Source organism: Durio zibethinus, chromosome 14, assembly GCF_047325235.1.
Source record: "Durio zibethinus cultivar Kanyao isolate XHJ-2024 chromosome 14, ASM4732523v1, whole genome shotgun sequence".
In the NCBI taxonomy this organism is placed as follows: Eukaryota; Viridiplantae; Streptophyta; class Magnoliopsida; order Malvales; family Malvaceae; genus Durio; species Durio zibethinus.
Genome location: NC_143175.1, coordinates 2,403,527 through 2,419,902, shown reverse-complemented (window position 1 = coordinate 2,419,902; position 16,376 = coordinate 2,403,527). Strand labels below are relative to the sequence as shown.

At 30.8% G+C, this 16,376-nt stretch overlaps 3 protein-coding genes and 1 pseudogene across 3 annotated transcripts; 1 reads left to right on the top strand and 3 right to left on the bottom strand.

Moving 5' to 3' along the window:
* Positions 1 to 1,798: 1,798 nt before the first annotated feature.
* Positions 1,799 to 6,037, bottom strand: LOC111294171 (apyrase 2-like). Its single transcript, XM_022887372.2, has 9 exons — positions 5,369 to 6,037; positions 4,316 to 4,444; positions 4,169 to 4,225; positions 3,985 to 4,077; positions 3,276 to 3,481; positions 2,964 to 3,055; positions 2,479 to 2,693; positions 2,204 to 2,393; positions 1,799 to 2,093 (listed from the first exon to the last, which is right to left on the bottom strand). The coding sequence occupies exons 1-9, from the start codon at positions 5,684 to 5,686 to the stop codon at positions 1,984 to 1,986; spliced, it is 1,410 nt and encodes a 469-aa protein (XP_022743107.2). The 5' UTR covers positions 5,687 to 6,037; the 3' UTR covers positions 1,799 to 1,983.
* Positions 6,038 to 7,771: 1,734 nt separating this feature from the next.
* Positions 7,772 to 10,325, bottom strand: LOC111295149 (aquaporin SIP1-2-like). Its single transcript, XM_022888532.2, has 3 exons — positions 9,718 to 10,325; positions 9,275 to 9,547; positions 7,772 to 8,054 (listed from the first exon to the last, which is right to left on the bottom strand). Exons 1-3 carry the CDS (start codon positions 10,012 to 10,014, stop codon positions 7,905 to 7,907), a joined length of 720 nt encoding a protein of 239 aa, XP_022744267.2. The 5' UTR covers positions 10,015 to 10,325; the 3' UTR covers positions 7,772 to 7,904.
* Positions 10,326 to 11,751: 1,426 nt separating this feature from the next.
* LOC111295119 (syntaxin-related protein KNOLLE-like) lies at positions 11,752 to 13,243 on the top strand. Its single transcript, XM_022888490.2, has 2 exons — positions 11,752 to 11,906; positions 12,068 to 13,243. The coding sequence occupies exon 2, from the start codon at positions 12,096 to 12,098 to the stop codon at positions 13,035 to 13,037; it is 942 nt and encodes a 313-aa protein (XP_022744225.2). The 5' UTR covers positions 11,752 to 11,906; positions 12,068 to 12,095; the 3' UTR covers positions 13,038 to 13,243.
* Positions 13,244 to 13,378: 135 nt separating this feature from the next.
* On the bottom strand, positions 13,379 to 16,353 carry LOC111294649 (violaxanthin de-epoxidase, chloroplastic-like; annotated as a pseudogene).
* Positions 16,354 to 16,376: the final 23 nt, after the last annotated feature.

Below are 16,376 nucleotides of genomic sequence, written 5' to 3'. Positions count from 1 at the left end.
TTTGATTGATCACTTGATTAAATATATCTTATTTAAAGAGAAATCTTAAAATTAATTTAAATATTTTTAAATAATATATTCAGATATACAAAATTAAAGTTTAGATTCAGAAATACGATTTTGAATGAAGAAAATTATAATATCTCCATAGTACACATCCAAAGAATTATACCAATTTGATTACAAATTATCTAAGTCTTAAAAATATTTATATTTTGTCAAAATATTAAATATTAAAAATTAATCTTAAAATTATCTCAATAATTTAGTAATAATTTAAGATAATTCTCTTATATCAAGAGTATTCATAAGGACTATTGTTTCACTTTACGTAGGTTACATCGTCAAATTTATTAAAATTTTTTATTCGAAAAAAATCAATAAAGTTTTTTATAATTTGGTAAGACTTACTTTGAAGTAGACTCTTAATAATTTAGTAATATTTTATTATAAAAAATTTATAAAAATTTATTCTTTTTGAGAAAATTTATTAAATCTTTTAATAGTTTGATAAGATTTAATTTGAGAAGTAATTCTCTAATAGTTTGAAGGATAAAAATTATTTTTATTATTAATTTTTTTGAAAAAAATGATTTTTGAAAATTTTAAATAGTTTGGTGGATTCTATTTTAAAAATTAAATCTATAAAATTTTTTTAATAATTTGATAAAATTCATAAATTTATTTGTAAGGATTTTTATTTGAAAAAAAATTATTTTTATTTTTTTTATCATTATTTTTTTAAAAAATAATTTATAAAATTTTCAAATAGTTTGGTGGATTTCATGAACCTATTTAAAAATAATTTTATTTTATTTACTTGAAAAATATTTTTTTATTTGTTTTTTATAAAAATAAAACCCAGTAAAGTTAAATAAAAATTGAAAATAAAAACTTAAGATAATAAAATAAATAATTGAGAAAAATAAAATAAAAAAATTGAAAAAAAAACGTGCGAGTTAGGTTGAAACACATGTTGGCACAAGAGTCAATGGGTCGCATGCGGATCTTAATACTTTTAAAATGGTGTTGTATTGGAGTGGTATCTAAACTAAATCCTCTACGTTTTCTTCAAAATTTCCCAAGCCACACTCTCTCTGGTTTCTAAAATCCTCTACATTTTTTCTAAAACCCCGATAACAACCCAAAAATATTCTACCAAAAACTGAAAAAACTCATTGATTTTAAAAAAAAAATCGTTGAAATGTTTCATTGAAAATTGAAAAATCCATCAATTTTTTAAAAAGTCACCTAAATCTAAAAAAAAATTCAATCCCCGTTAAAAAATTTAACTAAAAAAAATCATTTTCCATCAAAAAATTCATCCCAAACTTATATTTTTAAAAAAAAAATCTCAAATTTTTCATATTTGCCTAAATTTCTTTAAAAATTTTTCATAATCCTAATCCAAACCTTAGAAATCTAAATCTAATCGAAAAACTTTAAATCAAACCTAAAATTCTCAAAATCAAAATCTCAAAAAATTTCTTAGAATTGCAACAAACAAAATTTTCCCCCATTTTCACCGTGTCCCGAATCTATTCTATTCATGTTCTCTTAAGAATATCTAATTTATAACTACCCTTAGGACAAATTTTTAGAAAATGAACAAAATCAATAAAAACTTGAATTCTGAGATTAAATTCTGCCTAAGCATAACTTTAAGATTTTGATTGATCTTGATTGAATTTTTTAGTTATTCAGACTTGATTTGATATTAAAAACATTTGATTATGAGATTAGATTCAGATTTTCATTTCTGAAATCGCGATCACAGATTGGAAAAAAAGAAAAAAAAAAAACAATAATAAATAATAATATAATAATATGATACAAAATAACATAATATAGTATGATAACAGTATGATAACAATAAAGCAAACTTCAGTTGACTGGACAGAGATGGGTGTCAACACTTAAGAACCACAAGCCATAGAAATTTCTGGTGAGTGATTAAAGCTGTGCATGAGTTGGAATTTTACTTCATGATGATACGGCCTCAATGGCACTGCCTAATGGCCAAGCGGCTTCAACAAGGGAATTGCGGTATTTCACTTGCTTCACCAATGTAATATCTTGGTAGGGATCAAGGCCTGTCCATGAAAAGATAAGGTGGGACGATGAGAATCCTAAGATGTCTTTTTTAATAGGATCTGCAACTATGGAACTGCATAACTGAATCAACGACTAACAATAAACTTACCAAATCCATCAACAAGCAGGGTGTACTCGTAAACTAGATCCATGCATATATATGCCAGGTTACTTTCATCCAAATCTGCGTAAGTTGCTCTAGCATCTGCATACTTGGTTTCACAAGCACGTTTAGCAGCATCTCCAAAAGAATGAGGCTGAACTTTTGCGATAGGATCAGTGGCTTTAATAAAACCAGCCTGTATTCATAAACAATTTAGTTAGAGTGGCTGATAAGTTTCCCGGTAGTTTATTTCAGGCAACACAGTTCTTGATGAGCAATACCTGGGCAGCCCTGTCAAAGAAAAATGAAGCAACAAATAGATTCTTCTGTCCGTCTCCACCTCCACCGTTCCACACACCACCAAATGTGCACTTCATATGTTTACATGTATCATTTACTTTAAGAGCCTTGAGAGCCAACCTCCTGCATTCTTCCATGCTTGTGCCCGATGAAGGAGCTGATGCTTTATATTCTTTTCCTCCATATTTGTAAGTACCTTAGAAAGATAAAACACAGAATATGTTAAATGGCACATTCTGCAAGCCAGAAACAGGGCAAAGAACATTATAAATACTAAAATTATTCCATCATTGAGAGCATTCAAATGTTAAGTACAGATAGATAAACCACAATTTTCAGTAGGTAGCTTATTTTCGGTGATCAAAGATTAAAAAACATTAGCTACTGACTCTGTATGCAGCCCAAATAATTAAAGGAAAAGCGCATTGAAGAGTTAAAAATTGCTAACGAACAAATTCATACATACCATCAAAACCCTCCAAGATGCAAGGGTTGCCAGAATCTTCAGAGACCTTCAAAATTTCTGCTCGAGCTGCCAGTAAGCCATAGTGCAAATAACTGTATGCAAAAGCCAAAAGTGTGCATATAACTAAAACACATAATTACGAATATAAATGGATTTTCATGACACTACAGAGCTATATAAGTGACTGAATAAAGACACGTATGATACAATTAACTGCTGTAAGCATAACAAGCCATAACCTTCCGCATTGTTATCCATTTCAAATCACTAATAGAATCATAAAACCAATATGTCAAAATGAAAGAGGGAAACCTGTGAACATAGAGGTGATATTTTGATCCCTTCAGATACATTTCATTTACATAATTGTCCTCTCCAGCTGGTGGACTTGGAGCCTTTGAAGCAGCATTCTCAGAGATGGCATATGCCATTTGAACAGATCCACCACCAAGATCAACTATGCCAACTGTGTTTCCGTATGTCCTTCCCAAATTCCCTAATAGGTAATTTATTGTCACCTGCAAAACAAGATGAGAGTTAAGAAATATCCAAAATAGATCCACTGGCCCAAAAAGTAGGACATTTACAACAGATCCTGAATTTTTTTTTTTTACAGTACATTACTCCTTATAAATGCAGCAAAGCTTAACTTCATTGCAAAATGTAAATACTTGCTTCTATGGAAAAATCTATCTATTTATAACTTTACAGTATTTCCCTTCATTAAGACCCCAAGGATTCCCCTTTGAATTGACCATTACCATGTAATCATCTTGAGTACGACTGATCATGCTGACCAGTTACAGTATTTAGGGTGTCCTTAAGGAAGAGGATCTTAGGAATAATGTAAAATTTGAAGACAATCTACCACAACAAATAAAAGCTTGATCAAGCATGCAATAAAATGCATTATGCTGCTGGCTTGACATATTTTTCCTATAACCAAGCTAGTATAGGGAAATCACTTTAGGCCCAAGATAAAAGCACAGTATCAAAGTACATGAAATTCAGCATAACATACCCACTCATAAGAACCTTCTTGAGAGCCATCCAGAATTCTGACCCCATTTGCCTCAAATTTGAGGGTGCTTCTATCTTTCAGAAGTTTCCTAACCTAAACAAGTTTTTTAAAAAAAAGTTAGCAAGAGGAAATGGCGACATAAAGCCTGCAAACATAACCCACATGCTTCCAAAAACAAAATTACCGCTTGCAAAATTCTATCAGATGCACCACCTTCTAATGCCCTTAGACCAGCAGTTGCCTACAAAACATTCAAAGTCCTGTTTTTCAGCAATTTCAGAGACTCATAATTCAAAAATAAGCATTCACAATTGCATCCATGTATACCTACCCCAACTCTGACAGGAGTCTTTGATCGCAAATCTAGTGGCACAACAGTTTGTGCCTTGTCAAGAAGAGGACGTAATGAATTTGCTGCAGCCTGTGGGTCGTTTGCATAGTAGCTCAAACCTGGTTTGAGCTACAACAAAACCAACCACATAAAACCAATTAATACATGGAATACAGTCACAAAAAATTCAAGAAAAAATTTCTTCCAGAGCATACAAATAAAAGGACACCTTGAAAAATATAAACCAATTGATGCTAGAAACTTCTCTTTTCATTCAAATTCAAGTAAAATTTTCTTTTAGAGCATAGAAAGTCAAATCCTACTTTATAATATTTGAAACAAAATGTGCCACAAATATCAAATAAAGACTACTAATATAATTTTTCTTTTAAAAGAGCTAAAAGGAAAAATTACGACACAAATGATCATTTTACTGCTACATTTATCAGTTAAATTCCAGATTTTAAACAACCATATCCTCGAATTCACATTCCTAACAATCTAATGTTCACGTCTAAAAATCAACAAAAATTGAAAAAAAAAAACACATAATAGAAAATATCAAATAAAATCCACTAACATAAAAAAGAAAAGCAAAATTACTGTAATATTAAATTAGCAATTGAATTATCATTTCAAAGTTTCATTTCTCTCTCGAAATCCCAAATTTAAATATTTTGCTTCTAAAATTAAACAAAAAAGTAAAAAAATTATAAAATTAAATCCTACTTAAAAAAATTCAAATAAATTCATGCTTAAAAGATTAAATTAATGGCCACAATACAACAAAAAATTTGTGAAAAAGAAAACAAAATTCATTAATTCACATTCTAAAAGATAATAATTTTTGCTTCTAAAAAATTACTAAAAAAGTTATTAAAAAACATAAAAAAAAAATACATTAGCAGTTCAAAGACCTCTAATTCCACGGAAATCTATTGATAAAATACAATTATGTTACTACTCAAATTATCATTTTTAAAGCACATTCCAAGCAAATACAATTTTCTCGTCTAGCAAAATTACTAAAAAAAATTTAAAAAAAGAATTTACCTGTTCAAAAAGCTCTAATTCTGAGCCAATTGGAACGAGATCCAAATTCTGATCAAAACAATAAACATGAACTCGACTACCGGAACTACCCGCATCGAAAATCACGGCATAATTCCTATTCCCTCTTGAATTCGCCCCTAATTTCCTGTTATTTATCTCGACCTCCTCCAGCACGGCCGCATCCGACGCGGATTTCCCCGGCATCACGTACAATACGAACGTTATAAGCACGATAGGGATGGAGATCAGCAGCAAAATGCCTCGGTACTTGTGGATCTTGTCGGAGATGGACTCGTGCCTCGCCATTGAACTCTTCATAATCTTTTCGAGGTGATCCGTGGTGCCGTTTCCAGTCGGGGATATTGAGGCTCCGTTTGAACCAGTCTCAAGGAGCTCGGCTGAGGATGGTGTTCGGTACCGGATCTGGCCGTTGCCGGTGATACTCGGTAAAGGCTCCAAATCTTCCAGGTTTCTAAATTTCGGTATTTTCCAAAGAAAAGAAGTTAAAAACAACTTTAAACTGTGAAATTAAGAAGTGATTTTGAAAGGATTGGGAGAGCAAAGGAAATGCTGATCATGTGAAAAAGAGAAAGGGAAGGCAGTGACGAAGAAAAGAAAAGGAAGAAAAAGAGAAAATGTAGTGGGACTCGGACGGATTTTGGGAGGGAGATGGAGAAAATGCTGTTTCATATTTTAAAAAATAAAATTTATTTTTTCTTTTAAAATTAAAAAAAAAAAAACACACACACATACAAACAAAAAAATGAAAGCGACGTAACATTGCGCTGCTCTCTTTCATTGATAAAATTATCGATTACTTCTTTATACATTATAATATTACGATTAAATCTCGTATTTATATAATATAAAATATTAAAATTTAAATATTCATATAATATTTTATAAAAAATTATGTTTTATAATTTTTATTGATATAAAATTAAAATATAATTTTTTATTTTATTAAATTATATTTAATTATTATATATAATTATTATTTTAATTTTAAATCATATTATTTTAATATTTTATTTTTATATTATATTCATATCCTATTTTAAATTATTAAAAAATTTTTATTAATAAAATTGTTCATAATTTTTATACTTTTAAAAGAAAAAATCATAAATCTTTACCGCAAATAAAAATAATAATTAAAAAAAATGCTAAATTAGCTCATTAAATCTGAGAACCTCAAGTTTAAAACCGAGCTAAATATCTTAAAAATGATCCAGCTCTAGAGCCAGGGACGGATCTACGTATAAGAATGTGGGGCAGCTACCCCACTGAGTTCATAAAATCTTTTGGGTTTATTATAAAAAATATCAAAAGTTTTGAAAATGTAATATTTTGCCCTTATAAAAAAACTTTGTGGTCATATTTGTCTCCATTAAATTAAGGTTCATTCATAAAAATTTTCATTATTTATCTAATAATTGAACATTAACACTTTGAGTGCTAAGCAATATCATTATAATATATATACTTATATATTTTCGAGTTTGTAAAAAATAAAATAAATTACTTTTAGAGAGTTTGAAATTATTAAATTTTTTATTTTTCATACTAATTTATTTAAATTGATGTAAGGTGATCTTATAGAGATAATGAGATATGGAGCTTGCACTACTTAAATGATTTAACCACTTTTTAACACAAAAAAATAACATAAAAAATATGAAGTAATAAAATAAATAATCATCTTCATTCTTCTTTTCATTATATATGAGAAAAGAATAATTTTTTATTTTTCAAATTATAATGAATAAAAATCAAATATATTTGTTTATTAAAAATGAATGATAAAACTAAACATATTAATAGTAAATAATAAAATTAGACAAGTTAATTTTTATTTCATTTTTTTACATATTACATTTATTTTTAAGAATTTTTCTAAGTAAAATTTTATTAAATTAATTTATCTATGTATATGTGTGTCTATTATGATAAATAATTTATCTAAATAGTTTTTAAGCTATATTTGTCAAAAATCATATAATTAATTATGCAAATATTATTTATATTGCAAAACAAATTTTTTTCATTTATAAAAAATATTATACGTGCTAATTTTATTTGTAATTTTTAAAATTAATTTGTATTTCAATGAAAAATTTTTTTAAATTAACTTAAAATATTTGTCCCACTGATCATAAATCTTGGTTTCGTCCGTCTAAAGCCGTGTATGCATTCAATTCGAGTATTTTCAAGTTTATCCAAAATCTTCGTGATAGATATGCGTCCAGGATGAGTATTTTTTTCAGAAAATTAAGGAGTCTAAGCGACATAGGATTGCTCATCTAGGAAAAGTTCTCCTGGATTACTAAACATTAAAAGAAATGAGGATCGATAAGATTTGCACACCATTTGCAGCCAACAAAACAAGAGAATGCATGAAAAGGTATTAAACAGAAAGAATGTTTCAATCTATTGATCATCAACTAGCAAAAATTGTAAAAAGAACCGGTTATTACATAAACATTGAGCTTATCTACCGTTGTTGATGGCGTCCCGAACCTCTTATTAAGCCACCTTAGGCTTTCTTCACCTTTACTGGTGGTGGGGGGAACAACAGTCGGAAGACCCACGCAGCCAATATAGCTCCAATGAATGGACAGATCCAATACACATAAAACTGATCCCATGTGTTGTGCCAGTTGTTTACATATGCCCAACCAAAGGCCTGCAATATGATTCACCATTCGTAATGCAATTATTTAGGCTTTCAAATGATGTCTTCGCCAGTAAAAAGTAGGAAAAGATCGATTATGAACTTATAAAATTAAAGAATCAATGATAAGTCAGCAAACTAATACTTAATTGGATATATAATTACATTAGAGAATAACTTTATTGAATAGGAAATGTAATCAGGACTCATGGAACAGAAGCAACAAGAAAGAAAATGTTAAAGAACATGAAAGAAAGCAACAAAAAGAGTCTAAGCTTTTTGCTTACATGTAAATCGAACCAGATCATGCAATTGCATCCAATAGATTCGCACGCATTAATCATCGTACTTACACCGAATAACAATGTTATAAGGACTTTAAATCACTGTGATTGGGAAAATAGCAGAAGCTTAAGTCTACATACAAAACAGTGCTTTAAATCCTCCCTGATCCTTCACAAATTATCAAAAAGGTAGGCTATGGTGCAGGAGACTTAACAGAAACTAGCTTTCAAGATTAAATCACCATTACATGTTCAGAACAGGCAAACTTTAAGATTCAAAAAGGCGAACCCCGGTACACAAGACTTCCTGCTCTGCGAGGGTTGGGATGAAGGTGCATAGCACGCAGCCTTCCTTCTGCATTTTTTGCAAAGATGTTGCGTCCAAGATTCGGACCCGTGACTTTTCGGTCACAAAGGAGCAACCTTACCATTGCTCCAAGGCTCGCCCTCTAACAAGCAAACTCTAAGATCCAAAAATATACCTAAATGCACTTATTTATTAAACCTAATTTATTTAATCATCTTATATTCATCATCAAAGTATCACCGATATCTTAGATATTTCAAAACTTCAGACCACTGACAGCTAGTGAATACATGATTAATGTGACAGTCCAAAGCAATGAAGTGTTTTCGAGATATCCAAGTGAATACTGACAATAGTTAGGTCAGGCCATCAGGCATAATACATGACAGTCCAATGCAAACAAATATTACAAAAGCATCACAATAAGAGGAAGGGGCAGAGTACGATCATATTCCAAGGAATCCAAGCCAATGAAGTAGTAATAAGCAAGCCAGACATATCCCTAGTACTTCAGGTGCGTCAAAAAAGGAATAAACTCATGTAACAATTTATAGTACGGAAAGGAAACAATGACAAAAAAGTATTCAAACCTTAGTATTATCAAAGCATAACAACAGATCGAAATGGAAAAGGGAACTTACATTGGCTGGATTCATGGAAGGTCCGGTGTAAGCAGTACCGGACATAACTAATGCTACAGTCGCAACAGCAAGCAACCATGTCTTGAAAATTTCATTCTGCGGACCTCTAAGAATGATTAAAAGAACAGCCAAGGTAATTAAAAAAGTCAAGACCCCCTCAGCAATGGCTCCAGTGTGTGTATCTACTTTCAAATATGGTCCCTCTATCATGTGCTTGTACTTTTCCGGCATCACCTCCATGATCGCAAGGGCACCGCCCACCGCACCAGCGGCCTGCCAGTGAGGACATTTTTATTTTCAGTAATGCATCATAACACACACATACACACACATATATAGATTGTTTTTCTAAAGGAAAATCCATGGCAAATCCAATAGAATTCCGTCAAAAAGCCAAAAACCTACATAGAAAAACACAAAAAATATAACAAATTTCTTTTAACCTGAGCTGGGAACCGAAGGGCCATGGAGATAAGGCTATCGTCACCGACCCCAGCCGCATAGAAGGAAGCTGTACCAGTAGGGTTAAAGCTAGCCCCACCAAGAAGTTCACCAATAACATTAAAGATCAAAACGAAAACGAAAACGATGACGGTGATGATAACAATAGGAGCCCAAGCTACAGTTTGGACACCAATGGCGGTGGCTATCAAAGAAGATAATAAACCAAACGTTGATGAAAAAAAAACCCACATGAAAGTAATCACCATGTCCCCCATGGCAATCTTTATTGGACCCATTGTAAAGGTTTTTTGTTTGTTTTTCTGGGTTTCTTTTTTTCAGAGAAATTTGTTAAGAAGTTGCAAAATTATCGCTAGAAAAATTGGTTTAGGCTTTTAAGTGTGGAATGGGAGAAGTAGAGTTGAGATGGAAATGGGATTTTGATTTTGATTTTGGTTTTGGTTTTAATTTTTATTTTTTGCTAAATGCCAGCAGATGTTTTCAATTTTTTTTTTTCTGAATCTCACTTAAAGCATATAAGATTTAAAAAATTGATATTTTTGAAATATTAATTCAATTAATTAAATTCACAAAAAAATGTCAGCCAAAATTTTGCTGGGAGTTTGGCTAATGTAAAATTCTATTGAATTTTAGTTAAGAAATAATTCTTTTCAATCTCAAATTTCTTCTAAAAAATTGAATCTAGAATTAAAAATTCATTTATAAAATTCTAATCAAGACTAAGAGTTTTCTAATTGTTGAAGTGTCTCAAAGGTTTACATTTTTTAATATTCGATTTTAGCAGTTTATTATAATTTCAAATAAATATAATAATTTAAAATATAACATGATAATATAATATTAAAAATAATTAAAAAACATAAATATCATAAATTAAAATTTTAATAAATATTATATATGAATTTAATGAAAATAAAAAAAAATTTTTTTTTTGTTTTTTATAGAAACATAAATTATAATATATAATTTTTATTGTCTATAAAATACAATACCAATACATATAGTATCAATATTTTATACTACATAAATATACAAAATTACATGTCTAATTTCGAAGTAAAAAATTTGAATCATAGTACGTTAAATTTGTTATTAACAATAAGGCTCTATTTGTTTTGTAAAAAATAATTTTTAAAAAATATTTATATTTTTTGAATTACAATTTTTTTATTATTTGAATTAGTTAACAAAAAATGTTTTTCGTTATTTAATTATTTTATAAAATTTTTTTTTCAAATAATATTAATATAATTATTAAAATATGAAAAATTATTTATTATTAAAGTATATTAAAATTATTTATTGTTAAATTTATTAATATTAAAAAATAATTATATTTTAATATTAAAATATTATGTTAATATAAAAATATTTAAAATAAAACTATTTATTATTCAATATATTTTTTATTAAAATATTATTTATTAATATAATATTATTTATTAATATATTATATTAATAGTATATTATTTATTAATAATTTATTATTTATTAATATACTATATTAGTAGTATACAATTTATTCATAATATATTATTTATTAATATAATAATACTTATAAATAAAATTATATTTAAAAATATTAATAAATAATTTTACTCATAAAAATTTTTTTTTGAAAAATATTTTTCTTTTGTAAATTCGTAAGATAATTTTTAAAAAATTAACTTTATTTTTCGTTGATCAATAAATTATTTTTTATTGATCAATCAATTTTTTATCAAACAAATATCTAAAATTATAAAAAATATTTTTCAAAAATCATTTTTAACAAATCAAAAGAGTATAAATAGGTTTTTTTGCCCCATATTTGCTTATACGGTCACCAGAAACCAAGAATTTAGAAATTTACTTAAAACCCAAAAAAAAAAAAAAAAGATTAAAAAACAGGCATTCAAAATATAGCCGTTGGAACATTAGAGCTCAAAGCTGTAACGGCTACTTTATTTTTTTTTGCCCTTTTCTTTTCTAAGAGATTTCCCCCTTCTTTTAAATACTATCCCTAAGCTTACAATCAAATTCAAACACCCTAAGCTTACAATCAAATTCAAACACCTGAGATCTCAGATTTCTTTCCAATTTTCATCTTCAAAGTCTCATTAATCAAATTCTTTCCATTTCTCTTTCTCTTTGTCTGCTAATACTAGAGCAAGCAGCTGCTAACTTCAAGGTATGCAACATCCATTTCATAGCAGTTCTTTTTTTTTTTTTTTAATTTAGTAAAAGAGAAGCTAACCATTTTTTGGGGGGTTCATTTCCATGAATGTAATAACTATTTCATGTATATATCTGATTGATGGGAATTTTTGTCTCCTTTGGTTGGTTCTTTAGGTTTGAAGGAAAGTTTCAGAGAGCTAAGATGAATGATCTGATGACCAAATCCTTTATGAGCTATGTAGACCTCAAGAAAGAGGCAATGAAAGATCTTGAAGCTGGACCTGACTATGATCTAGAAATGTCATCTACAGCAAACACCATGGACCAAAACCTTGGTCTGTTCCTTGAAGAAGCTGAAAAAGTGAAGCAAGAGATGGCAGTAATCCGTGAACTCTTGGGCAAACTCCAAGAATCCAATGAAGAAAGCAAGTCACTTCACAAACGTGAGTCCTTGAAGGCTTTGCGGGACAAAATCAACAATGACATTGTCACTGTGCAAAAGAAGGCCAGGACCATCAAGGCACAGCTTGAAGAAATGGACCATGCCAATGAAACTAATAAGCGCCTCTCAGGGTGCAAAGAAGGCACCCTAGCTTACAGGACTAGGATTGCTGTCACCAATGGGTTGCGTAATAAGTTGAAGGAGCTCATGATGGATTTTCAAGGCTTGAGGCAGAAGATGATGACCGAGTATAAGGAAACTGTGGGGAGAAGGTATTTTACAGTGACTGGAGAGAACCCAGATGAGGAGATCATTGAGAAGATAATTTCTGATGGTAATGGGGGCGAGGAGTTCTTAACACGTGCAGTACAAGAGCATGGGCGAGGGAAGGTGTTGGAGACAGTGGTTGAGATTCAGGACAGGCATGACGCTGCTAAAGAGATTGAGAAGAGTTTGTTGGAGCTGCACCAGGTGTTTTTGGACATGGCAGTGATGGTCGAGGCACAAGGGGAACAAATGGATGATATTGAACATCATGTGATGAATGCTAGCCATTATGTGAAGGATGGTTCCAAAGAGCTCAACACTGCAAAACAGTACCAGAGGAGCAGCAGGAAGTGGATGTGCATTGGGATCATTCTTCTGTTGCTGATCGTTCTTGTGATTGTCATTCCAATTGCTACTAGCTTTAGTAGTTCCTGAATTGGTTTTTTCACAGAGGATTTAATGTCCAGTTATTCCTTCTGGTTTTCTTTCACTTTGAAAAGTGTATGAACTGGAGTGTGCGCAAGATGCAGTGAGTGATGCAGTCCTTATATTGGGACTGAAATTTGGTTTCATTCTTTTATTATTGAGATTCTTAAAATTCAATGCGTAATGGAAGCTACTAAAGTATAATAGGTGTTGCAACTTGCAATTGCATTCCTCAAATCCGAATCTGTTGAGAAATGTTGTCTAGCAGACAGATTCAGTTCTTTTTTATATCCTCTCAAATCACTATGAGAAGACTTCATTACATCTTCTGCAGCTGCAAAACAAAGGATTCAAGAGAAAAACAGCTGAAAGAAATATTCTGTTGAACCGAAAAATTTTAGTGTAACTTTTGAACTTGTGAAATCTAGTTTCCTAATTGGTAGTGCTTCACCGCTTCTCCACCTCACTTGCTTCCCTGTAGTGGCATATGACAATCATTGCCATAAAAGCTGTACAGTTTCCAAAAAAATTTTAGTGTAACTGTTGAACTTGTGAAACCTATCTTAGTTTCTTACTTAGTGTTCACCAGATTGAATTCAGCATAAATTTTTTAATAATTTTTTTTTTAATTATAGTTACAGTAATTTTTTTTTTCAATTGCAGCTATAATAATTTTTATTGCTGTTTTCAATTTCACTGTCCATCAAAATGAAGCTTTAGTAGTGCTTCTCTGAAGAGTTTCTCCACCTCACTTGCTTCCATTTTCAACTCGCTCAACAGATCCATCTCTTCTTTACTTAGTCCTCTTAAGAAGTTTTCTTCATCTTGTTGTAGTTCTTTAAAACCTTCTGCCAACCTCTGAAACAAGGTCCTTTCAGTCTTCCCAACCCTCTCTAACTCTCCTTCCATCTGTTCAACTTCCCTTATGATGGTCTGTCCTCCTTTCTCTACTTTCTTTTCAAGTCTTTCTGCAAGGGGAGGCTCTGACCCACATGTATTATCTATTCTGATGAATTTGTTAAAAGTCTCGCCCTTCATTTTTAGCTGCCCTTTCAAGTTCTGGCATGCTTTCGGACAAAATGACACTTCTTGTGTAGACAATGGCACCGCCATATCCATCCCCCGGTAATATACAAATATATAATCATCCTGTTTGTTCTCAATTTTGAATGATATAATATACCTGCATATTAATTTAACCAGTGAGTCCAAAAGCAAAAATATTATGACAAAAGGCCTAAATCAACAGTGAGAATGTCAGAAAACTTGCATAGAGGCTGTTACTGTTGGGGATCACTGTAGTTTTGATATAATTTGTTGGGTAAATAATCAATCAATCAGAGAGTAATTTAACGTGGTTCAGTTCAATCGACTTATGTCTACGAATGAAAAATAAAATTTATTAGTTGTAGAGAATTACAAATATACAAATCAAATCATCAATCTCTTAACAATCAATACTCATAAGACATTCTTAATTTTTTCTAGTACTATGAAGTATTCTCAACCCAAACAAATATATACACATGTGCACTCTTGCAACACAACCAAACACATACCTATATGCATTCATATATCATACCTATGTGACCCTTTCAATCTTTTCTAATCCACTCCCAAATATTTAAACATATACACTCATAAGATAGTAAATTCCTAATACTCTTATGAGGTATCTATCCCACAAAATCCTATAACTCTTTTACATCTTTTTCTCATACCTAGTCCTGTAGAGACTTTACCTATTTATAGCCATATAAACTTATCTATTAAGAATCTATTTTCTTTTAGAATTTTTCTTTTGCAAGAATCTCTTTCTTTTTAAAATTTTTTTTTATAAGTCTTCTTATCCATAAAATAATATCTAATAAATTTCAAACAAATTTCCTACGAAATTTGAGTCATTATTCTTAAAAGTTACAGCAATTGCCTGGGTTGAAGAAACACTAATTCAAGATAATTCAATCTGTATTGATAGTTTTATGTGACGGAAGTGCGTTTCCATCCACAATGAAGCTATGACATTCGCTGGTTATTTCTAAAAGTAAAATCATGATGCTAGTGCACCATAAGCTCTACTTGCAAAGCATTAGGTATGTGCCATAAATGCTGCCATTAGCTCTCAACTATATGGACAAAAAACAGCAGGAATCTGCATCTCAGGCTGCATTTGTCTGTCAAGTGGCATTTGTAACGTAAGGAGATAGTGACCAAATTGAACTGCCTTGCTAAGAATTTCAGCCTCATCTATGTTCATGCTGAACTTTCTCACTGTCATCAGATTTGTTCTCTTACCATCCTTTCTATATACTTTAATTCAGAAAAAAAAATGTCTTGAACATCTTGCTTTATCAATTTTCTTTTTTTTTTTGTCTTCAAATGCAGAAATACAAGCTAGCAGATGATTCATATCATCGTATTTCACCTTCTGATAGCATCAAATTATAATTTTATGCACATAGATGTGAAATGCTTCTGCCTTGGTGTCATCCAGTGGTGTTAGTGGTATCAAGTGGTTGAATGTTTATGCGAAATGCTTGCTGGTATCAAAACAAGAAAATAGACCCACATGAGACATGAATGTGATACTAGTTCAAATCAAGCTTTCCTGCTAATTATTTGGTCCAATTAATAACCTCAAATATGACTGAACAATTAATATTCAGGATATACTTACCTAGTGGATGTTAGTAGTTGTAAGCCAAGTGTTCAATATTCATACCCTTCCAGAAAAGTTTTATTACTAGTTTTGGAAGGGGCATACTCAAAAGATATATAAAGGAATGGACTTTACCAGGCATCTTGATAGTGAAGGTACTCATTGTCATGGTTGTAAAGATCCCAGGGTGGTTTGGATCTTGCACAAATCTCTGCATTGTTGATCGAGTGAAAAAGCCATCATCCGGCATTCGTATTCTCCAAGAGAAATTCCCTACAAGTTTGCCAGCTTCTGTTTGGAATTCGTGCAGCTGGCAGTCAAAAACAGTTTCCCATCGAAATCTGCAATGTTGAAGTTTTCATCAGGAACAACAGGGGATTGGGGACTGGGAATTCCCCTCTATCATAGTAAAATATACCAATGAAATGCACTTTAAGCAACCGACTGTCTGTCATTCAGAAAACCATACAAAATCATCTGAAATAAACTTCCTATTTCAGCAATAATTCTTTTGAGCATTTAAAAGAAGCAGTCATCCACCAGCACTTGTTCACAACAATCACAGTAGACTCCCTCTGATACCTCCATTACTGGATCAACAAAAGGAATGAGCCAAAAAGAAGCAAAACAGTCAAAAGAAAAGCACCCAATTGCCTGGTTTACCATATCTGAAACAAATTATCAACCAA

Bases quoted from the DNA above. Each gene is read 5' to 3' on its own strand.
- LOC111295149 (XM_022888532.2), bottom strand. From the start codon at position 10,014: ATGGGTCCAATAAAGATTGCCATGGGGGACATGGTGATTACTTTCATG. The intron at 9,548-9,717 runs GTTAAAAGAAAT...CCTCACTGGCAG, and splicing joins CCCTTCGGTTCCCAGCTCAG to GCCGCTGGTGCGGTGGGCGG. The intron at 8,055-9,274 runs GTAAGTTCCCTT...ATCATATTGCAG, and splicing joins CTTCCATGAATCCAGCCAAT to GCCTTTGGTTGGGCATATGT.
- LOC111295119 (XM_022888490.2), top strand. From the start codon at position 12,096: ATGAATGATCTGATGACCAAATCCTTTATGAGCTATGTAGACCTCAAG.
- LOC111294171 (XM_022887372.2), bottom strand. From the start codon at position 5,686: ATGAAGAGTTCAATGGCGAGGCACGAGTCCATCTCCGACAAGATCCAC. The intron at 4,445-5,368 runs GTAAATTCTTTT...GTTTTGTTGTAG, and splicing joins AATTAGAGCTTTTTGAACAG to CTCAAACCAGGTTTGAGCTA. The intron at 2,094-2,203 runs GTAAGTTTATTG...TTTCATGGACAG, and splicing joins CCTGCTTGTTGATGGATTTG to GCCTTGATCCCTACCAAGAT.